At 47.0% G+C, this 23273-nt stretch overlaps 1 protein-coding gene across 6 annotated transcripts; it reads left to right on the forward strand.

Annotated features, from left to right (window-relative positions):
• Positions 1-22654, forward strand: zgc:109889 (uncharacterized protein LOC553542 homolog). 6 transcript variants are annotated; one of them, XM_034568667.1, is made up of 12 exons: positions 1-245; positions 11943-11947; positions 13360-13501; positions 15255-15389; positions 18024-18177; positions 18497-18614; positions 19859-19927; positions 20419-20463; positions 21010-21143; positions 21393-21695; positions 21790-22196; positions 22328-22654. In XM_034568667.1, exons 3-12 carry the CDS (start codon positions 13369-13371, stop codon positions 22483-22485), a joined length of 1656 nt encoding a protein of 551 aa, XP_034424558.1. In that variant the 5' UTR covers positions 1-245; positions 11943-11947; positions 13360-13368; the 3' UTR covers positions 22486-22654. The 6 variants fall into 6 exon arrangements, with proteins under 6 accessions (XP_034424558.1, XP_034424557.1, XP_034424559.1 ...); XM_034568666.1 differs by lacking the exon at positions 11943-11947 and having other exon boundaries at positions 13357-13501; XM_034568668.1 differs by lacking the exon at positions 11943-11947 and having other exon boundaries at positions 1-235; positions 13357-13501.
• The last annotated feature ends 619 nt before the right edge of the window (positions 22655-23273 follow it).

The raw sequence follows: 23273 nt of genomic DNA on the forward strand, positions 1-23273 counted from the left end.
GGACGCTGCCTTGGAAACGACGTTGATCCAGTGCACGCGCTGCGCTGCGACCAGGGCCCACGTCTCCTCACTTCAAAGGCTTCCACTCTTCCTCCTCCTCCTCCTCTTCCTCCTCCTCTCTCCATCCCTCCATCCTCCTCCTCCTCCTCGACCATGGAGGAGCTGCCCTGACGCTCGGAGCAGAGGAGCAGACGAGAGGAGCAGAATAAAGGAGCAGAAGAAGAAGAAGAAGGAGGTGAGCACAGGTGCGTGTGACCGGGATTTTAATCTGTTCTGCGTGTGACACACACATGTCTGCTCGTGCACGGGGAGGGAGGGCGCGTTTGTTATTGTTACTGCGTCGCGCACGCACGAAACACAGCGCACTGATGGGCAGCTGATCCGCGTGCGTGTTGATTAGAGTCTAATTCGTCTGCGGGATTCGACCCTTCATCATTTTCTCTCTTCTCCTCCTCCTCTCTCTCTCTCTCTCTCATCGTGACCGTCTCTCCCCCCCCCTCTATCTATCTATTTATCTTTCTATCTTTCTATTTCTCTCTCCTTCTGTCTCTCTCTCTCTCTCTCTCTCTCTCTCTCTCTACCCCCCCCCCCCTGCTATATGAACGTGTCTCAGTATTTGGCAGTGATCAGGTGTGTGTGTGTGTGCGTGTGTGTGCGTGTGTGTGTGTGTGTGCGTGTGTGGAGCAGAGCAGTGACATCATCCGCTCTATAGCTATATTTTTTGGAGTGTATATATTAACATGTATTCCCAGATGCAGAGACAATATAAATACATGAACGTTAATATAAGATATGTCCTGATTCATGTGAGTTTTCAGATTCTCTACGTGTCTCAAACTGCAGAATGAAACTTCAATCTGCAGATATGACATCATCCTGTGCTCTGGCAGATGTGAGAGGCGTCTTTAAATGTAGATATGACTGAGAACATCTGCATATATATCACATACGCAGCCAACAGGTGTCTCTACAGTGTAATGTTGATCTCCTGCATAGTTTTGATTCATGTTTTATATTTACATTTATCTCAAAATGCCTCTTTTGACAAAACAAGTTCTCCTAAGAAATACTACATAACTGAATTACAGGCCTGGAACCTGCTCATATATAATATCATGCAAGGAGCCTGCAGGTGTATTTCTGATATTCTGCATGGATTCTGATTCATAGTACATATTGACATATTTGTTCCAGAATGAATAGGAAATCTAATAATTTATATTTATTCTTAATGTTCTAATCGAGCCTCTTGTTGCTTCTCTGTCCAAACTCCTGCTGGAGGCACGATTTCAATTTATCAATTAAAATAAGATTCAACATTCCCTGATTTCATCTCCCAGTTGTGCACGTGTGTGTCGCTTTTATGTGGAGTTTGAAAAATGATCTGATGCATGAACCAGAAAAGAGGTTATACCAAGGTGCATGATGGGAAATGTAGGATCCCGTGTGTTTTCGATGTCACAAGTTGCCACGTTTGCAGACACGAAAGTCGATCGGGCAGTAAATTGATAAGAAATATATCTGATAATTGACTTTTCAGTTTAGTTTTGTAGCATTTCACATGAACTTCTTTGGATGTTTGTCCGTTGGTCGGATGAACGGAGGCGTCTGAAGATGTGTGTTTTTTTTTTTGTGATGATCAAGTGTTTTCTCACATTTTAACGGACGAAACCTTTTAATACAACACAAACGTGTAAAGTGTGAAATGACGTCAACGTGTGAAACTGTGAAAATATCAACTGCTCAGTCAGAAGTCCAGACTCCAGCCTGCTGAACAGAGATTGAATAATAAGTCTGCTGTGTGTTTGTGTGTGTGTCTGTGTGTGTGTGTGTGCGTGTGCGTGTGCGCGGTATGGAGTTGTATTCATAACTGACGGTGCTCAGTGGAGCTTGAACTGATTCCTTACATAAGCGAATATTCGAGGAAGGAAATGACATAAACACTCAAATAGGAAAACAACACACGCTCATAACTACACACAGACACACACACACACACACTTTGTACTTGAGGGATTGAAGTAAAGACAGAGGATTGTGATGTTGTGCAGCTTCTTCTCTGTTGAGGCCACAAAGTGCATTTGTCTAGTTTTTTTCCCGACGCGTGATTTATGTTTTATCAAAGACTTCCTGGTTGGTTTTCGTATTTCTTCTTCTTCTCTTCTCTGTTGATGTCTCGACCGTAACTCACAACTCAGCAGGGATTCACCGGTGACGATGCATTTTCCATGTGTGTGAACACATTGTTCAACTGTACTTCAGGTGTTTGTACAGGACTCAATCCTCCGTCTTTCTGATGTCTGACTAGTTTCCGTTTGTCGTTGAGTCAAATCCAACAGGACGACGACTTCCTGTTCCGGAGCTGGACTCAAACATTTGTTTTACATCTGTCTCCGTTCTTCTCCTTCCCTCCTGAGCACAGACTGAAACCGAAGCTCGGCCCAACGTCCGACTCAGGCTTTTAGTTTAATGACTAAAGGAGTAAAAACATCGGCTGTGTGATCTGATGATGGAAGATTCCCTGTACGTCTGTGTGCCGGCCGCTCGCCGAGTCGTTGCCATGGAGATGTAACGGTGCTGATCTGTTTCCTGCTCCAAACACGGAGGAGGATGATCGGGATTCCAGAGCTCAGCGTCGAGCTTTCAAACTCAGGAGGCGTCCGTCCAGCCTCTCGACACATTATACGTTTTCCAGATGTGCACGTTTCTTCTTTCCCATGGACGTTTGCCTAACCCCCCCCCGGGGGAGCTCGCTCCGTTACTGGACCTCCTCTCTGAACCAGATGTGATGTTCCTAAAGGTTTCCAGGTGGAAGGAAGTGGGATTTGATCGTATTATTCAAACAGATTTCTTTTCTTTCAAACACGTGTTCTGTGCGTCTGGTTGTGGCCGAAGCTTTGAGTTGTTTCTGAGGACACGGCCCGGGACTCCTCACTCACAATGATGGGACCACTTAGAGACGAGCTGCGGGGCTGCTCCTGGTCTGAATGGGATCCGTCTGTCGTGAGGCCTCCACACACTCTGGTTCACTCTGCTCCCTTTGACAGATGCTGTGTTTAATGTAGTTAGAGCTGCTAAGTATAGAATCTGAAAACATCCAGCTCCTCTGAGATGAACGAGGTGAAAGCAACTTGTAGATTAAACCGATTTTTTTATTTAAAGCTCCTACAAGGAACTTTTAATTCTGTGTTTCCACCGTCTGTGTCTGTGTCTGTGGTGGAAACCTCGGTCTGGCCGACATGTGTGATTGTTTTGGACCAAGTGGGAAAGAGTCACAGCTGTTTGCAGGATGCACATCGATGATAATAAGTCACAGATAAACTGAGACATGTCTGTGTAAGGAGCTGATTCAGGATCAGTTCTCTCCGTCTGTTGAAGGTCGACTCGTGTTTGAGCTTTTGCTTCATCGACCTTTGAGCTTTTCTTTGTTCTTCTGTCCTTTCTCTGCGTTTTTCCCGACTCAGCATCACTGGCTGACGTAAACCGTTTGTCTGACCTCAAAAATGTGTCTATAGTCAATTTAAAGGTGAGCTTTTAAGTTGAGGACAAATTAATGTTTGTCATAGTTGCAGATTAGAAAGTAATTCTGTTCCCAACTTTCCCGAGCACTTACAAAAGTCTGAAGACAAATCTGTTGAACTCCAGTTAAATCAGGTTTCTCTTTGTTCCATGTGGAGCTGCAGCTAACGACAGTTTTCAATATTGATTAACTTCGTGTTCAATTCATTACAATTCATAACATTACACAGGTGACATGCTTCCATCTTCCATTTCTCTGCCTCTGACTTCTCTGCTTGAGGCCATTTGTTAAAAAGGAACCTCAGAATCCGAAGCTTCAGAAAACTGCAGAAACTGTTTTATTGTTTCTCAGGAAATACATATTTTCTAAGGAACTTTGTTTCGTTTACGGTTTTTCCACCTCTGACTTTGCTGCTTTAACTGTCGGTTGTGTACCTCAATCTGCAGGTGTGTGTGTGTGTGTGTGTGTGTTTGTGTGTGTCTCTGTGTGAGATTCAATCTACACGATAAATTCTCCCCCCCCTCATCCATTACTCTCACATTTTCACGCCACGCCCCAGAACCTCGGTCCCACTCAGCGATTTCCAGGCTCGTTCATTCCCATGGTGATCGATTGGGCTGCTTCGCCACGGCGATGGTTGCTATGGGCGGTGTTCGTGTGTTGCTGGTGGTTTTATCGACAAAGCTATCGATTGTGCGACGATCTCTGGCCACAGGCTTTAGTGTGAGTGTGTGTGTGAGTGTGTGTGTGTGTGAGTGTGTGTGTGTGATACAGATATTAACACACTGGAATAAAACTACAAGGAATCTCCTCGGCTACTTCACCATATCTTCACTTATGGGAGGTTTTAGTTATTCTGGGATCCTGATGTTCCTTCATCTCTGTCGTACTTGACACTGGTTTCGTTCATGTTGGTTTTAATTTTAAATTGAACCTGAAACCTGCAGAAACCTTGTGTTACTGTGGATTTAGCCTCAGTCTCCAGTTCCTCTTCCCAGTTTGAAGTGGGAGCAGAGAATCTGGGACACGGTGACACGTCACATCCCAGCGCTAACGTGACGGGGCCTCGGCGCCCGGGCCCCGCTGCCCACTGGCCCCGCACCAGTCCACCCAGTTTGTCTCTCTGTGTGTGTGCGCTCGTGTGTGTTTGTCAGGTCACATGCTTCTGCCGGATGACTTGTTGCAATCGCGCTGAGGCCGACAGATTTAATTGTGAGGGACGGGGTCGCAGAGGGGCACAGGGAGCGTTCTCACAACACACACACACACACACACACACAGACACACACACACACACACACACACACACACACATGAATGCAGTTCAGAAACGTGGCCCTCATTCCGTGGCTGACCTGTTTACCAACCACATTAGCAGAGAATAAAGGAGCGTGGAACAGAAACGAGCGTGACTTGCTTTCCACAGTCGCTGCTGTTTTTCATGCAGATGTTTCGTATATTTAGATTTGACCCTTTAAATGTCCTCGGTAGAAACGAGGCTTCAGGGTGCAGCTGCTTTTTAAAGGAAAACCCACGTTGAGTATTTCATCTGGATCACATCTATTTTTATTGGTTTTACCTTCGGGAGAAATTTGTCGTTCCAAGCGACGCAAGAAACAAACACAGAAACTTCTATTGATATTTTAAAAAGTAAAAATGTACATATTTTCCACTGGTTTCTGTTCTCACTCACGAAGCATGAAAATCAACTAGTGTCAGAAACTGGTGTGATCTGGAAATACAAGAGGCTGGAAACCACCAAAGTTATCCACGTGTATTTTAACAGGGGCTTTCTGCAGAAAGGATCAACGCAGAGAGTCACAAGGATCTCAGAGTGAAGATGCAGGACACTCAAATACAAGCATCTTATATAGGAGGACTAAGGCTGTCTGTCAGAACCAGTTCAGACTGGTTCTGTAGGCGCAGGTGTCAGCATTGACACATTTTTTTATCCATGGTCCCAAGTCTTGCCATTCATCATTTTTGTGTTTTGACAGCAAGACATGTGAGTGTGAACCAGGAACGTCCAAAAAGGAAAACATCCTCTGAACATCTGCGAAGGAACTGAGAGGGTGACTTATTTTCTGGCTTGAGTAAAATTACAGAAACAGCACATCTATGTTCATTCCAACATGCAACTTAGCGTTAAATTCTCTTTCACACAACTTTCTCTAAACCATCTTTTTTCCAAACATGCATCTCTCCCTTCGTGTTTGAGTGCAGTGCAGTCTGTTCTTAGTGTGACTGAATGTGTCTTATCCACTAGATCAGTGTTGATTGATGTGACGACAGATGAACAGAGCTTCCATTCATACGCATATAACAGTGAAGCAGCATTATACTTAATGCATGTTTAAATCTGTGGTGGATCCAGATCAGCCGTTCGGACCACTACGACTCCAAAAGACACATTACATCTCTTCCCATCAAATTAATTGGATAACATGAGGATAGCAAAAATGAACACTTGAATTTTTCAGTGATGCCTCATATTATATTATATTATAATATCACCTCATATTAAGGGAGTCATGAATTTTTCAACCACGGTGCTTCCTGAATCCAACACAGATCTAACAACTCATTCGCTCATTTTAGGATGTGTGTCAAACATATCACTCTTGATGACTGAACGTGTTGCTCCTGAATCTAAAAGGAATATAATCTCATTCCCTAGCACTGTGAGTGAGTGCGTTGGCATATTAGCATATACATCTCATTGATATTTAACATGTGTTCCTATCAGTAGTTTGTCTTTACTTCTCTAAATAATCTTTTACTTCTGTAATAATTGTTTGTGTTGGTGTGGTGCATTCACCCTCTAGATGTGCGAGGTGTTCCTCATTGTCTCGTTCTCTGTTCAAAGTTGCTGGTTCCTCCCTCTCCTCCATCCCCGCCTCCCCTTCTCTCCACAGTGAAAACAAATGTCCCGATCATCATTCCATTTGCCGTCTCCCCTCCTTCCTTGAAATCCTCTTCTTTTGCGTCCGCGATGTACCTCTGAACATTGTCACTGAGGCTTTATGCAGATCAGTCTCTCTTTTCTTCTTCTTTTCTTCATGTTTAATTAACTTCTTCGTTTTTATTAAGTTCTTCCCGAGTCCCACTTGATGCCTGTACATTTTAACAGGCGGGCAACATCAGGTCACTTCAACCGTCGCGATCTGGGCTGGATCCTGTCCCAGTCCATATTGCCCGCTTGTCTGGTGCGAGGTGAAGAGAGCAGTTGTGGGTCTGGAACTTTATTAGTTGGAAAAGGTTGTTGTGGAGCCTGGGCTCCTGCCTGCGGAACATCCGCTTCTGGTGGAGCTTGGTGTTGTTCTGGTTGTCGTCTTCTCGGCGGGGAAGAGTCGAGGTCGGAAACCTGCATTTTGAGACGCTGAGACACTTGTGAGGTGTTTTCTGTCCCTTTGATGCAATTCTTCTAACCACATTCCACATACCTTCCTATCTGCCTGAAATGTAAGATTTTACTTTTCTGGCCTGACTTACTTTTTTCTTTCTCCTCTAGCTTCAGTCTCAGCTGTTTCAGCTGCCTTATACTAAACCCCCCCCCAGTTGGAAACCCACATTCTTTCATCCACACTTGTGTCAGACTTAGTGCTGTGTCACCATAGTTCCTTCGCATGACGTTCATATTAGGATTACTCAGATCAGTTCCATTATCCAAATCTTTAAATTTTTCATTTACCCATGTAAAGAATTTTTTTTTATTAAGAATCAGTTACCTTAAGTCTTCAATCAATCTCCAAAACGCTATCGTAAGGAGCAAATAGGAAACTCAGTAATATAAACATCTTCAAAATAATGTAATACCCCCTATATAATATAACCAATAGTAATTTCCTTTTACTAACTTGGTCTTTGGTAATTTCATCTCTTTTTTTTTTTTTTTAACACATTCAAATATCCTGCCTTCATCTGAACATGAATCATAGTGCCTTAAAGAAGTTCTCTATATAGCGCGCTTCTGGAGTCTTGTTTCAACAATGCAAATACAACTCAGTATTATGTCCAATCCTGTGGCTGTGCTCTTAACAAACTCTATAAGGAACCTCGTCAGTCTACCTTCCAGGTTTCTTCTGCGGGGTCTTTCACCCGACTGGAGGATCCAATCCTCATAGACCAACTTCTTCGTAACACTATGTTTGCCGTAACATTTAACATGTACATAAAGATAAAGTGTCAGTTATATAAAGTGTGAATCTGCATTTAATGAGCTGAGACAAGGGAAGAGAATCTCCACTCTCTTGGTTTTACGAGCCCACGCGTCTCGCACCTCCTCCCTGAGACATGAGACATTAATCTCACTTGAACGAGGCCGGAGCTAAATAACCGAGGAGCTTTAACTAATAACTAATAAAAATCTGTAATAGCTATAAAAACGAATAAGTAAACCAGAGGCTGACAGAGCTGATGCCAAACCAACATCAGGGAGTTATATTTATATTTGTAATGTTATTTATATATTTATATCGGCTCTTCTTGCCTCACGTTCAGTGACGGACGGCTCAACAAGCGGCTGCTGCAGTTTCTTGAAGAAGAAGAAGAAGAAGGAGAAAGAAAAAGCTGGAGAGAGGAAGCGTAGAAATCTCTGCGTCGTCTCCGCTCCCACTCTGCTTTGCATAATTTGTTTTTTGGGGAGGATTAGCGAGAAGGGTGTGTGTGGGGGGGGGGGGGGGGAGGCCATTGTAATTATGATCATTTTGTACAATGGCTCCTCACCCAAGAGCATCAACAAATACAGACATCAAAGAGAGAGAGAGGCAGGAGTGAGGAGGAGGAGGAGGAGGAGGAGGAGGGAGAGTTTAGGATGGAGGGAGAAAGGAGGCCAGACGGAGGAGGGAGGCTGTGTTTTGGGGGGTGGGGGGTTAAAACGAAGCTGGAATCACTGCAGCTGAAATTCAAATGATCACCCACAGTCTGGTTCTTCAACATCGAACACAAACACGCCTGTTTTGTCCAGGATTCAGGTTTTTCACGCAGCCGAGCGCTCGTCCCCGACGTTTGTCTTTATGATTTTTATTTTTCCGGTTGCCGCTTTGTTCTGCTGCTCGCTCGCTGACGCCTCTGTGAGCCGACGACTGGCTCACGACCAAGCGGAGAGCTTCCCCGAGCCCGCAGAGCGGAGCCGGGGTAATTCTGACTCTGAATAAAACATCAGCTCTGTGCGTCTGTGTTGGTTTAGCCTCCTGTTGTCAGAGCTGCGTGCTCACCGACTGTCAGTCCCACCAGTCCCACCAGTTCCACCAGTTCCACCAGTTCCACCAGTTCCACCAGTTCCACCTTTACGAGCTGCTATAACACACAGATTTCAAAGTGGTTGTTATTAACTCAACATGGGGCCGGACGAGGGGAGGGGGGGGGGTGTATGTGTATTTCACAGGCTACGTACACACCACTACGTTTTCATTTGAAAATGCATCATCTCTGCTACTGATGCGTCCGACGTCCTCACTACTCCGGAAGTTTTAGAGACACTAACACGAAGAAGTTTGGGGCTGGAATCAATATCGGAACATAAGTGTGAAAGCGTTAAATCTTAAAACAAGAAGCTAAAGTGCAGCAGATCTTCCCACAAGCTGCACATTGCCCTTTAAAGAACATCTATAGATATATATATATATATATTCTTGCATCAAGCATTAGCTTTCACACTCCTTTGTGAAAACAGTGCAGCACCAGCTAGCTGTTGCATGAGTGAGAATGTAAGTCGGTCCCCGGTGCATCGTAATATCTAATTATATCTCCATAAAGAACCAGGGCTTGTCATTTCCATTAGTTACTGTAGAACGATAATTAGCTGTGATTATACAAAGAGCCTCCTATGGAGCAGGAGAACGGAGACGAGTGTGAGAGGCTGGAGGGGGGGGTGGCTAACCTCCCTCAGAGCAGACCGAGGCTCAGTGGGAGGTGTGTGTGTGTGTGTGTGTGTGTGTTGTGTGTGTGTGTGTGTGTGTCTGTGTGCGTGTGTTAAGTCTGTGGCCGAGCAGACGGAGCGTAATAGCATTAGCTGACCGCCTGCAGGAATGATTAGTTTGGTTTAGGGCAGTAATTTATACCATCCTCCTCTATATGAAGCCATTCATGTGAACATGTCAGAAGTTATTCACTTATTTATAATTATATTCCCCCCAGAAATGAAACAATATAGTTCAAAGTAGTTCGGTGCATTTAGACTCGAGTTTAAACCCAGAGTTCTTCTCCCGGCGTGAACCCTGTGGAGACGTTCGGGTGCAGCAGCCGATGATCTCAGCTCCTCCTCAGAGACGGAGGCTTCGGATCAGAGGGATCACGTCTTATCTGATTACATCTGTAATTATACCCACAGCCATCAGAGCTGTGCACGGAGATAATGTAAATACAGAGAAGTGTGTGTCGAACAAAAGATGAACTTTGGATGGTGTCACGGACGAGGATGTTAGTCAATGATCCAGATCCTTCAGGGATCCAAACACCTTCTACATTATTACTGTACAGCATTTGACCAAATTATTATAAATATACACATATTTAAACAGCGAATACTCGAAATTGGAATAAACTCTCAGGAACTACAACCCTCTGAATTTGTCAAAGTACAGAATCTGGTCGTTGCACCATGTGACGAAGAGGTTCTGCAAAGAAGTGAAGCGATGACTCGACAGAAACCTCTGCAGGAATGTAGCTACAGCCGGATGCGAGTGTAAAACGTGTAAAACCTCTTCGCCCTCTTTATGTTCCGATGGAGCGGCTGACGCTCTCTGACGGAGGAACTCATGCGTCCTCACACCGTTTCATCTCGGTCATGAGTCTTTGAATCTGAAGCGTCCCGTCAGAGTTCGACTTCCCAAACTGTCAAACGACATCCAGCGTCGTGTAGTCGCAGGTGTCGGACTCTGGAGATAAATCCTGTGGAGACCTGCTCTGAATTTAAAGTCTCTACTTGAAGTTCTCACAGTGTTTGTCCATTCTCCCCCCCCCCCCCCTCCTTTTGTCTTTACTGTCTGTCCCCCCCCCCCTTCTCCTCTGTTTTCCGTCTCTTTCATACTATTTTCGGAGTCGCGCCGAGTTCCACTCTTGAGCAGCGGAGCGGATTCCTCAGCGCGTTGCCATGGCGACGTTCCCAGGGCTCCGGCGGCACACTTTTTGCAACCCCTCCTCCCCCACCCCCCCACCTTCTCGTCGTCTTGTTAATCTTCTCTCCTTCCCTCGGTGTCCTCAAAGATGCCTCGAATAGCGTCGCACGACTCAAACAGGCCCTGAAATGCATCTTCTTCAGGGTCAGGTTCTACTTTTAATGTCTGGAATGTTGCTGTTGGCACTTATGGGTCTAATAGATTTAACTGGCCGGTAATTTATTAACGTTTTTTTATGTTTCTTATCCTGTAAAATACAAAGTGATCTCAAAGATAAGGCACATTTTTTGTTGAACATCCCCCGTGTCTCCGTCCGAGTTCAAGATGAAACCATAGAGGTGCGGAGTGGGGGTGTGAGGTGTACACGCGAGACAAGACAAACGACGTGAAGTTGATAAATTATGCCAAATCGCAAGCACAAATTATTCATCTGAGAGAACGTATCATTAAATCAAGAGCTCGAATTATTCAAATGTTTTTACCGTTAACGTAAGTGTCCCAGAAATCCGTCTCTGCTCCTTTGTGCTCGATCACCTTCTTCATATGAAATCAACTGATCCCAGTGATGTTGCTGCATGAACCTTTTATTACAGTGACAGATCTTCCCCCTAAAAACAATCACATCGCAATCTTTCCAGCACAATTTTTGGGACCTTCCATTTGACCTCCTTTTGTATTTGTCATCTTTGTCTGTAGGAGCATGTAGTCCACCAGGCTGAGGCCACTTTGCCCTGCAGCTGACCTGTGTGTGTGTGTGTGTCTGTGTGTGTCTGTGTGTGTGTGTGTGTCTGTGTGTGTCCTTTCATGCGTGTAAACCTACATCACAAGTGTCATCAGCATCTCGGCAGCATCCCTCACACACACACACACTCTCCCTGTTCTCTACACACTCTCCGACATAAACACACACTCTCAGATCGGCGAGGAGACGGGGAATACCTCCTCTGTGATGGACACTGGGGAGTTGGAGGAGAAGATATTCAACCGTTCTGATTTATTAATGAAACCGGGGAGAGGAGGTGGGGAAGGCTCAGACGGCTCAGACGAATAAGAGATGAAGAGCAAGTACATTGCCGCGGTAATGGAGGATGAGGAGGGGTGTGTATGTTTTATTAAACAGCCGCGGTGTTAGATTATTTACAGCTGGAGGAGGGGGGGGCGACACACACACACACAAGTGGACGCACAATCAAGGAAGCTCGATGACACTCCGAAAACAAACCGGCACAATCTGAGGTGGTTTGTGTAATTGAATGTCTGAAGCCGTTAGAGGGAGGAGGAGCAGGAGAGAGCGTGAGAGAGAGACGTAAAGAGGACGAGCGCATCGCATTCTTTTTCATCAAGTAAATAATTATTGTGCCAGTGATTATATTAAAAACGTGGGAGTGTTTCCAGAAGCACTGACCTGGGAACACTCCGCCCACACTCACACACGTGCACTCTTTTTTCACGTGCAACACCAGGAAGTCGCACACACTCTAATTCTGAACCACACTCACACACTTACACACACAATCATGGCCCAAAATAACGAGCTTGTCCCACATAGAGAGTCCAAACGGAGCGGAGCAGTTTCCTCTCACGTGTTCGCTGAACGCTCGCTCACTTTCGTACAACTTCCGCTGCTCCCTTTCTTTTTTCTCTCACTCTTTTATTCTCTCGCTAATCCTTTTCTTTGCCGTCTTGCTGTAAGGGGGGGGGGGCGATCAACGTGATTTGGCTTCAGTTTTGGGGAGCTGCCATGCCGTCCATCTTGGGTTAAACCACTGGTTTCCTAATTGGCCATTGATCCTTCACCTTTGTCAGTAGATTTATCAGCTGAGTTTATTTTCTAAAAGCATCTCTCATCCTCTCGTCTTCTCTCTCTCTCTCTCCCTCTCCCTCTCTCCCTCTCTCTCCCCCTCGCCCTCTCTCTCCATCTCTCCCTCTCTCGCGCTCTCTCGCGCTCTCTCTCGCTCTCCTCTCTCTCTCTCTCTCCCTCTCTCTCTCTCTCTCTCTCTCTCTCTCTCTCTCTCCCTCTCTCCCTCTCTCCCTCTCTCTCTCTCTCTCTCTCTCTCTCTCTCCTCTCTCTCTCTCTCTCTCTCTCTCTCTCTCTCTCTCTCTCTCTCTCTCTCTCTCTCTCTCTCTCTCTCTCTCTCTCTCTCTCTCTCCCTCCCTGTCTCTCTCTTTCTCTCTTTCTCTCTCTCTCTCTCTGTCTCCCTCTCTCTCTCTCTCTCTCTCCCTCTCTCTCTCTCTCCCTCTCTCTCTCTCTCTCCCTCTCTCCCTCTCTCTCTCCCTCTCTCTCTCTGTCCCTCGTGGTCTCTCTACAGTCGCGGCTCGTTAGCACCATTTAAAAACCTCTTTCCGGCTCATTTGGCTCTTGGCTCCTTTCAGCCACGCTGACATTAGGCAGCGTGATGAGCGACTGCGCCCCACGGCGGACATGACACCGTCATCTCCATCAGGACTGAGCCCAACTAACCAACTAACCACAGCTTACTTTCCGATCTGTGTCGCTGGGGTGTAGCTAATGTACTTATTTTCCGCAGGGAATTTGAATAACGAGACACAGCATGTTCACACGTGTCAGAGGGTGCACAGCAGAACTCAGACACGCGGCTTCAGGCACAGTTTTGGGATCTAATGTAATGAAACGTCTCAGGGCCGCAGTGAGGGTCGGTTGATTCTCACCATAAATCATCAACGTGTTTTTCCCCCTTCTGTCGTTTTTTCTCTCAGCCGTAGACCAGCATGCCGTTGGTGAAGAGGAACATCGAGCCCAGGCACCTGTGCCGGGGGGCGCTGCCAGATGGGGTGACCAGCGAGCTGGAGTGCGTCACCAACAGCACCCTGGCAGCCATCATCAAACAGCTGGGCAGTCTGAGTGAGTTCAGCACAGATGTTTGCTCACAACCTCATTTGTAAAGGGACGTTTTTTGTTCTCGACTCTCTGACGGTGGGTCTGAGGACTCGACCTGCAGACATGTAACTAATCAACATGACTGACAGCCTCTGAATCTCCATCTGTCATCACACCCAAACTACAAATGAATTCAGAGCGATGTTCTTGTCGACAAGTCGCTCAACATGCGAGCGAAGCCACGTCTGCACAAGCTGATTCGATCTCTGCAGTTCCCCGGGTTGAGTTGAGTGAAGCCGCCGGTTAAGGTTAAATGTTACAGATACAGTAGCACACGAGTAGAGACGCTGCCAAAGTGCTCGCTGTGTTTAATTCTTCTAATCGAGCTGCAGCCTGGTGAGTCAGCATTCTGCAGTGAGCAGGGTGCAGGTGCAGATCCTTCAATTTCCCCTTCAACTCCTTTAGCTGCTTCATATCTGTGAATGTTCACCGCTGATGTCGCGGTTTCCTTTTCTTTGTGTGTGTGTGTAGAAACACGGGAGGGGAGATCGGCCCGTGTGCCAGGAAACTGATCATTCAGTGGGAATGCAGCTTTTACATTTGATTAACTGTCAGAGGCTAAATTTCAATTCGGCGACAGCTCGGTGCAAATGTGTGAGCGCTGTTCCTCTGCTCCATCTGTCGTGGGGGGGGCTGGAGGAGAGACGCTGAGGCAGGTGTCCCGTCTACATGTGTGCGTTCTTGGCAGCGTTATTCAAGGCATTTCTGCATTTTGGCAAATAAATCATAAATAAATCTGTCTCCGTCACACACTCAGAAAGGAGATTTTTGAGTATTGGGTCCTACAGGTGCACGGCAGGGGGCAGCTCGTCCTCCTGAGACAGAAAGAGGAGGAGGAGGAGGAGCAGCATCGACTGACCTTCATCTCTGTGAATTATCTTTCCATTCATCCATTTTTTTTTAAGCTTTTTTATTATGCCTCTGCGGCGGTGACAGCCAGCAGCCGGAGGCGTTTTTCGGTTTTCTGTCCGACTTTCAAAGGTCAAGGTCACCGTGACCTTACAGAACACGTCTCAGGAAATGTCATTACATCTGTTGGACTAGTAGAATCAACTGATTTGACTTGGGTGGTAAAAGGTCAAAGGCTCAAGGTCACGGTGACCTCATAAATCATGTTGTTGGCCTGTTGAACATGATTTAGGGAGTTTCCTCACAATCTGACCAGTTAACAGAAGAACTAGATGAAATAACTATAAATACAAATAAGTTTTGACCTAAAATATAAAAATGATTGCAAATCTTTCTGCATTGTTTATTCTGAAAAACATAAAAGCTTACATATTGGCAGACAGATACAGATATGTATGTGCCAGGCTCATGTAATGAAGCTATTTCATCAATGATTCATGTCTGTAGAATTAAAATAAAGATATTTCAGTTGAAGCCGTTCACTCACCTGCAGTTACTCTGTGGAAACATCTCCTCCTGCTGCTTCCTCAGAACGGCGCCCCCTGCTGATTCTCCTCTCTGTGGATATTAAACGCTGAGATGTGAAGCGCAGCGCGAACGAGGAAGTGTGAATCCTCCCTGCTAACTTTCCCAGGATGAAAGAAGAAAGTGGTGAATGGGAAATGAAGTCCCAGTATCAGACCTAACCGTGTGTGTGTGTGTGTGTGTGTGTGTGTGTGTGTGTGTGTGTGTGTGTGTGTGTGTGTGTGTGTGTGTGTGTGTGTGTGTGTGTGTGTGTGTGTGTGTGTGTGTCTGTGTGTGTGTCCAGGTCGCCATGCAGAGGACATCTTCGGGGAACTGTTTAATGAGGCCAACAGCTTCTACCTGAGGATGAGCAGCCTCCAGGAGCGAGTCGACCAGCTGGCTGTGAAAGTCACCCAGCTCGACTCCACCGTGGAGGAAGGTGGGTTTCGCTCTTCATCATCATCATCATCACCCTCATCATCATTAATATTTGAATCTGCCTCGTCCTGGTTGGTCGAGGTTCTCACACACTGTGGAGTAAAGAGTATTGCTCATGTCGTGGGGACCTACATCTGTTGATACAGTCACTTTATGGGGACTTGTTGTTTTAGTTCCCTCGCTTTTTATTTTTCTGAATTCTCTTCATCCTTTGATCCTTTCCCTCTCTTCTCTGTGTCTATCAAACTCTCTCACACTTTCTCTCTCTCTCTCTCTCTCTCGCTCTCTCTCTCATTATCTCCTTTTCTCACACTCTTTTTCCTGGAACCCTCTCCCCCCTCTCGTCCTCCCTCTTTCCCTCTCTCCTCGCTGATACTGCCTCGTCATTCTGCAGATCAGCTCGAGCGGCAGCAGCAGCACTGACGGGGGTGAAAAGCAAACGATCAGCAGTCCTTTTGTCTCATCCTCCTCTTCCTCCGCCTCCTCTCTTCCTCTCCCACTCTTCCTCCCCCTCGTGCTCTCCTTTCATCTCCTCCTCCTCTGTCCATCTCCTCCTCCTCCTCCTCCTCCTCCGCCTACGCACCAGCCATTCGTCTGTTCTTCATTTCCTACCGCACACATTCACTCGCTCATCTGTCATCATTTTAACTGCGTTATTGTCCTCACATGAAGGGTACATTTCAAAGTAAGAGCTGGATTATACCCGTCAATCCTTTAAAAACTACAGATACAGTAACACAGGGAAGGAATCAAGTCATTAGAGACAATAAAGCTGCTTTCAGACACAATGAATCCACGCCGAAATGTAATGGCTTCTTTCTTAGCTCATGTCCCATCATTCCACCAGATTTAGGGACAGTAATCTTTTGTAGCTTTTGTGTAATCATGTTCACAAACAAAGAAAGAAACAGGGGTGAAAACATAACTTCCTCGTCGGAGGTAATTGGCGTTTTCTTCATAACTCGGTTTAACACTTGACAGACTTTCACCAGTGAGCTCTTCCCTCGTCGGTTCTAGAGATTAAACCCTGAACAGAAAGCGAGACGGTTCAGTTCCTCACTTCTCATGCTGCTGATTCGTGAAAATCACATTTTCACGCTCAGTTCGTGGGAAAACATGAACGCAGAGGCAGAGCGACATCGGACCTGTTCATTTATTTAATATTCTTCATCTTACTTGGGTTTAAAGAAACAAGATGTTTTACTGCACGTCCTTCCACACACGATTAAAACACACTTACACTGATGTTGTCAGGTCGGTGAAAACCATGTAATTAGACAATTTCTTACATTAATCTGGTCATTAGCAGTAATCAACATATTTGTTTGTGCAGAGAGGAAGAGGAATGTTGGAATCCGAGAGTAAATACGATTAGAGACGGAGAGCGAGGAGCTAGTGTGTGTGTGTGTGTGTGTGTCTCAGTGTGTGTGTGTGTGTGTGTGTGTGTGTGTGTGTGTGTGAGAGAGGTTTCTTTGAAGTTGTGTCTGAATGAAAGTTGCATTAGCTGCTAGTTTTGTGGATTATTCATTTGGCTGCAGGGAGGGAAGTTTAGGAAGGAATGATCAAACACTCCGGCTACACAATCTGCACACAGACACACACGCACACACACACACACACACACACACACACACACACACACACACACACACACACACACACATGAACACATACTGTATAAAAGAAGCGGTCAATAAATCACTCCTCAGAACATATGTCACACTGACATGGTTTAACCTTGTTATACATTGAGCTGATGTGTGTGTGTGTGTGTGTGTGTGTGTGTGTGTGTGTGTGTGTGTGTGTGTGTGTGTGTGTGTGTGTGTGTGTGTGTGTGTGTGTGTGTGTGTGTGTGTGTGTGTGTGTGTGTGTGTGTGTTTAGCCATCTGGTAGATCCTGGATAGTATTGCAGTCGTGTTAAATCTCCTCTGGGGTTAAGGGATTGACACACATACGTGTCGTATTTTTTTCCGTCTCTCACTCTCTCTTTCTGCCTCTGACACACACACTGTCACATGTGTGCACATCACATTGTCACACAGTCCTACACGCTGCGTGTGTGTGTGTGTGTGTGTGTGTGTGTGTGTGTGTGTGTGTGTGTGTAAAGCTGATGCAACAAGCTCTAAGACTAATCTGTCCCTGCTGTCCTATTATCACCTACTCAGCGTGTGTGTTTGTGTGTGTCTGTGTGTGTGTGTGGTTGTGTGTGTGTATGTGTGTGCATACAGTATTTAAGCTGTCTTTATTTTATATTCCATAAACGGGCTTGCACCATCCCACTCATCTCCTGTCGTTGCTCCTCGTCCCGTTAGATTTTTACAATCTCTCTCTTCTGACTATTCAGAGAATCAATAAAACACCAACGGGCTCCTTCCTCTTCTCTGTGGAGTCGTTTCTGGTTTGACTTCATCGAAAAATAAAACACATTTATTCACATCTACCTTCACCCTCATTAACCCTGTGAACACAGCGGCCATGTTCCTCTGACGTCCTGCTCGGGGTGTGAAGCCCAAACGCTGAAGTCATAGATAAAGATGGACGACGCGTCTCTTCGTCGTCCTGTTGTTCAGAGAATGAAGCGATAAATAGTGAACATCATAAATTAATTTAGCTCCTCCTCCTCTTCTGCCTCCAGTTTCTCTGCAGGACATCAACATGAGGAAGGCCTTCAAGAGCAGCACCATCCAGGACCAGCAGGTGGTGTCGAGGACCTCGGTCCCCAACCCTGTGGTGGAGATCTACCATCGCTGTGACAAACCTCCACCGCTGAACATCCTCAGCCCATACAGGTCAGTGGTTCAGTCCATACAGGTCAGTGGTTCAGTCCATACAGGTCAGTGGTTCAGTCCATACGGGTCAGTGGTCAGAGTTCTGATGAGCCTCCTCCACGTATCTGAAGTATTTAGGGTTCAGGAAGGGTCGAGGTCCCTGTGAAAGCTTGTGAACGCGATATCTCCGGAACGCCTCCAGGGAATTCTTTCAAATGTGGCACAAATGTTCAGTTGGACTCACAGATTCATTGATTAGATTCGGGCGATCAAAAAGGTCAAAAGTCACAGTCGTGCTGACCTCACAAATCAAATCTGTCTTTTCCATCCCTCTACGCAGAGATGACAAGAAGGACGCGCTGAAGTTCTACACTGACCCCTCCTACTTCTTCAACCTGTGGAAAGAGAAGATGCTGCAGGCCACGGAGGACAAACGCAAGGAGAAGCGACGACAGAAGGTGCGGTTGTGTGCGCGTGTGTTTGTTCTATTAAATACACAGCAAATATGTGAAGTATGTGTAAGATTACAAGTTTGTATCTGTGTCACTTGCTGTGTGTTGTGAAAAGAAATGCTTCCTCTGCTTTACTTTGCTAATCTGTTTTTCCTTTCCTACCTAGTTTTTTTTCTGCCGTTATTTAATTTCTCGCATTCCTATAACTGTTCTCATTTAGCTTTGCTTCGTTGTTGTAGTTGGTTATTGATGCAGCAGCAGCTGGGCAGGTTCATTATCCACAGAAAAGAGGGGGAATACAATTGTTAAGAGTTTTTATGTCAAACATTAGATGTTGCCTCTTATATATAATCCCAGGTTTTATGCTACAGTCTCGTCATCGAAGGCTGAATTCCATTTAGCTGCTTCGGTCTCCTCTTACGTCTTGTGGTCGTCTCACTTGAAGTATTGGCTACTTTGCCCCCCCCCCTCCACAGTTTCAGGTGGTACTGCCCCATTTAGTCTGTTTGTGCATATCTGTAAACTCTCAGAAGACTTGCACAGATGAATGAACCTTTATGAATACAGAGCACGGACAGAAGTCTCCCTCTGGTTCTGTGCGTGTATCCAACGTCCAGCTTTAACGTCCTGTTAGTTTAATTAACTTTGAACAACATAAACTTGAAAGTGGGCGTGTCCCGCAACCCACAACGTGGTCGTCTTTGTTGCTAACATCGTGGAAGGTGGTCCTCCGTGGACTTTTGATGGACATGCTGAAAGGACGTTTTACCAGTAAGCAGCTGTGGGAGATTGTAATTTCAGTTCAACCTATCCAGCATAGAGAGTGAAGTGTCCACTTTGATTCAAAGTCACACACAAATACCACTTGTTTCCATTGGCTCTCATTATTACCCCCCCCCCCCCCTGAACAGCTGCTGCTGTATGTGTTCGCTGCACTTCGTCAGTGTTTCTGTTCGATTGAACGCTGCTCATATTCTGTGTCCTCCTCCTTCAACCTGGAAACGACAGAATAAAACCCCTTCAAAACAAAAAGAGTAGTTTTCCCTCTTGAAAAATAGAGATCGAACCCTCTGTCTCTCCCTTTTGTCTTTCTTCTACCTTTCTCTGATTTATCTATAGTGGCCTCCACGCACCCTCCTCTTCCTCCTCCTCCTCCTCTCCTCCTCCTCCTCCTCCTCCTCCTCCTCTCCTCCTCCTCCTCCTCTGCTCAGTCTAATGCTCCAGCTTGTTTTTCTCCCATGTTTCCATAGGGCTGTCCGGCCCACCCCGACAGGCCCCACTCCAGACAGGCCCCACCCAGGAGCCCCCTGTCCATCTCTGTAAGACAACCCCGACCCCTAACCTGCCCCATATCGCCCTTCACTTTACCCCCCCCCCCCCTCCCCCCCGCACACCCCACTAACACACATCACTCACTCACCAGGACGCAGGTAAGACACAGACTTACACAGAGCCAAACACACAAACACGTCACAAGTCACTGGTTCTGTTTGATACACAATAAAACACACAGATACACACACTCCCTCTGTTTGTGTCCGTGTGTTGCGTTAGCTTGCCGCCTCACCCTCTGTGTTTGCTTTGTTGGTTCTCGCTTCCTCCCTTGTCGTCCATTGTGTAGCGTTAGTCGTTGTTACCTGGTAGTGGTTGGGTGGTGAGTAGACTAGTGTGCGTGTGGGACTTTTACCCCATTGGTGAAGGCGCTGGTGACGGGGTCTTGCTTTTCATTTCCCGCTGCACCACAGGAATCAGTAATCGATGAGTTTATCTCTCCACTCGTCTGATCTGGGTTTGTCTCTTTCTGTTCCAGGAGCAGCAGAAGCAGGTGGAGGACCCGGGTCGAGAGGTCAAGAAGGTCCGTAACCGTTCACACACAGATATCTATATTATTACCCTGCTCGCGGGCGATGTCGAAAGCAGAGCATCTGTCTCATTGTGAACACGATGCCTCAAGAACGTCTCTCTCTCCAGAGAGTCCTTTCAAATCTGGCACAAATGTTCACTTAGACTCTAACTAATTCAATTTAGGTGGTCAGCGTGTATTTGACCTCTTGAACATGATATCTCAAGTCGGCCTTGAGGGAATTTCTTCTGGAACGTGAATGACTAAAACTGGAGGAGAACCTTGAGGATCCTGAATCACTCTGAAAGCTCCTTCAGTGAAAATGTATTGAAGCCATTTACCTAAGAGGAGACAGTAGGAGACACTGTATTAAAGCTGTCTCTGATGTTAGAGAGATGGAGCTGTGCCGCTGCTGCTCTGTACCTGAGCAGGTACATGAGACACTGTCACATTATAGAAACTCATTTACCAGATGAACGTCTCAATCAAAGATATTCTTCAGGTCACAGATATGATTTGTGGGTGAAAACATTTCGGTGACTTGCTGTTTCTTTGAAGGTGCGTAAGGCTCGTAACCGGCGTCAGGAGTGGAACGTCCTGGCCTACGACAAAGAGTTCAGACCTGACGCGAGGCTCACGCCCTCCCCGTACCACGGCATGTCGTCCGAAGGCTCCCTGTCCCCCGATAGCAGGTACTGTACACACACACACACACACACACACACACACACACACACACACACACACACACACACTGTCCGTGTGCACGTTCTGCTGCTGGTTTAAGCTCTATGCTGCCCTCTTCTGGAGAAGGCAAGTTGGAGCACATGAATAAATTAACATTATGAATTTGACTGTGATTTGCAGATTCAAACCTGAATAAGAAAATGTAAGAATAAACTCTGTCACGTACTTTCAACAACTCACTCTCCCTCCAACAGATCAATGGCGTCTGACTCGTACCCAGCGAGCCCCAACCACCCCTCCACCCAGGCCCCCAGCGCCGCCCACCCCATCGACCACCACGCCAGGGACCACCTCAGCGCCGCGGCCCAGACTCAGTCACTGGATCGGGGCCTCAGGCCGGCCACCCAGCCCCCGGGGGCCGGAGGTGCCGCAGCGGCGGGGAGGCACGTCGCCTCCTTGGGCAGGACCCCCTCTGGACACGCCGTGCAGGCTGGCGGAGATCCAACGGTTAACGGGCCGCGGCAGCAGTCGGTTAAGGAGTACCGAGCTGCACAAGGGTACGTGTGCCAATCAAACTTCTGATTGTTAATAAGACGTGTAGACATGCACATGTAGAATTCATTTTGTCCCCCTCTCTCTCGCCCCCTGCAGTGCTCAGCCCTCCACCATCCCAGAGTACTACATCCCACCTGCCCCTCCCCCGCCACCCCCCACCATCCCCTCTGCCCAGACGGCCTTCGACTCCACCACGGCCCCGCCCTGCGCCGCTGCCGCCTCCGCCGTCCCCCCGACCTCTGCCACCCTCTCCCGCCCTTACTCCCCATCCCCTCCTCCTCCCCCGGCCAACTACGTGCCATCTCCCTCCCACCCTCCTTCAGGCGCACCCCCCGCCGCCCCACCGCCACCGCCGCCAGGAGCCCTCATCTTCCACCAGACCCACCCGTCCCCTGTGGGCCAGTGCGCCTTGGATGCGGCGGCACAGGCGAGGAAGTCAGCCCTGCCGGGGATGGTCCCGATGAGCGATGCCCGCTCCGACCTGCTGGCGGCCATACGTAGAGGTAAGTGTGTGTGAAGATCTATCTAAGTCTCACGGGAGGTTTTTTGCTACTTTTATTTGTTTTCTTTGCATCGAATAAATAAATCATTTCATATGTCATCTGCTCGTCCTCCCTCCCTCCCTCCGCTCCAGGTATCCAGCTGAGGAAGGTGCAGGAGCAGAGGGAGCAGGAGGCGAAGCGAGAACCCGTGGGCAACGACGTGGCCACCATCCTGTCACGCCGTATCGCGGTGGAGTACAGCGAGTCCGACGACGACTCCGATGCCGACGAGAACGAGTGGTCCGACTAAAGGTCAAAGGAAGTGAGCTGGAGACGGGAGCTCGGTGGGTGGTGGTGATGACGAGGGGGAGCCTGAAGGGGGAGACACTGAGGTGGTGGTGAAGGGGTTCGTTAATCATAAACAGTAAAAAGATGAATGAAATTCAATCGTACAAACATTCACACACATTCTCCAGCCTCTGTGAACATGAAACACTTCAACAGCAACAGGTCGGTTGCTTCAGCTCGCCTGGTTGCCCCTGACGACACCACCCGGAGTGTACGGCACAGTAATCACACACTTACATTTCAACTACCCCCCCCCCCCCCCCCCCCCCCCGTCCACTCATTCTTAACCACCAACTCTCAGCTGTGAAAAGCAAACTCCCTCGATACATATTAAAATTTATAATTATTAGCAATATTAGAGGCTCTGAAAGTGAAGCCGGGCCCCGGTGAGTCCGAGGGCGAGGAAAGAGTTTACAAAACACATGGTACAGCACAAGAATAATTATAGTGCAATCACTTATCTGCCAAATGTTGAGAAAAGAATTTATGAGACAAGTCGTTTGATAATCAGGGAAAAAAGTTTTATTGGCGGACGACTCCGCTCCGCAGGGCTGCGCCAGTTTATAAAACGTGTGCACGCTCGTTAAGAGACGACGCCTGAGTTGTGGGAGTTTGGTCAAAATCTGCAGAACATCTCGATTTGTCCACGTATGAAAGAAATGAAAATGAGAATATTTCCAGGTTTAACAATATAACAAATTCAATTTAAAGCTTTTTGGATAATTCTCCTATCTGCTAGAAAGCAACTGT

Source organism: Hippoglossus hippoglossus, chromosome 18, assembly GCF_009819705.1.
Source record: "Hippoglossus hippoglossus isolate fHipHip1 chromosome 18, fHipHip1.pri, whole genome shotgun sequence".
Lineage (NCBI taxonomy): Eukaryota > Metazoa > Chordata > Actinopteri > Pleuronectiformes > Pleuronectidae > Hippoglossus > Hippoglossus hippoglossus.

Excerpts from the sequence above, each read along its gene's own strand:
- zgc:109889 (XM_034568667.1), top strand. The coding sequence starts at position 13,369 with ATGCCGTTGGTGAAGAGGAACATCGAGCCCAGGCACCTGTGCCGGGGG. Across the intron at positions 18,178-18,496 it reads AACATCCTCAGCCCATACAG|AGATGACAAGAAGGACGCGC; the intron begins GTCAGTGGTTCA and ends CCCTCTACGCAG. Across the intron at positions 21,696-21,789 it reads GAGTACCGAGCTGCACAAGG|TGCTCAGCCCTCCACCATCC; the intron begins GTACGTGTGCCA and ends CGCCCCCTGCAG.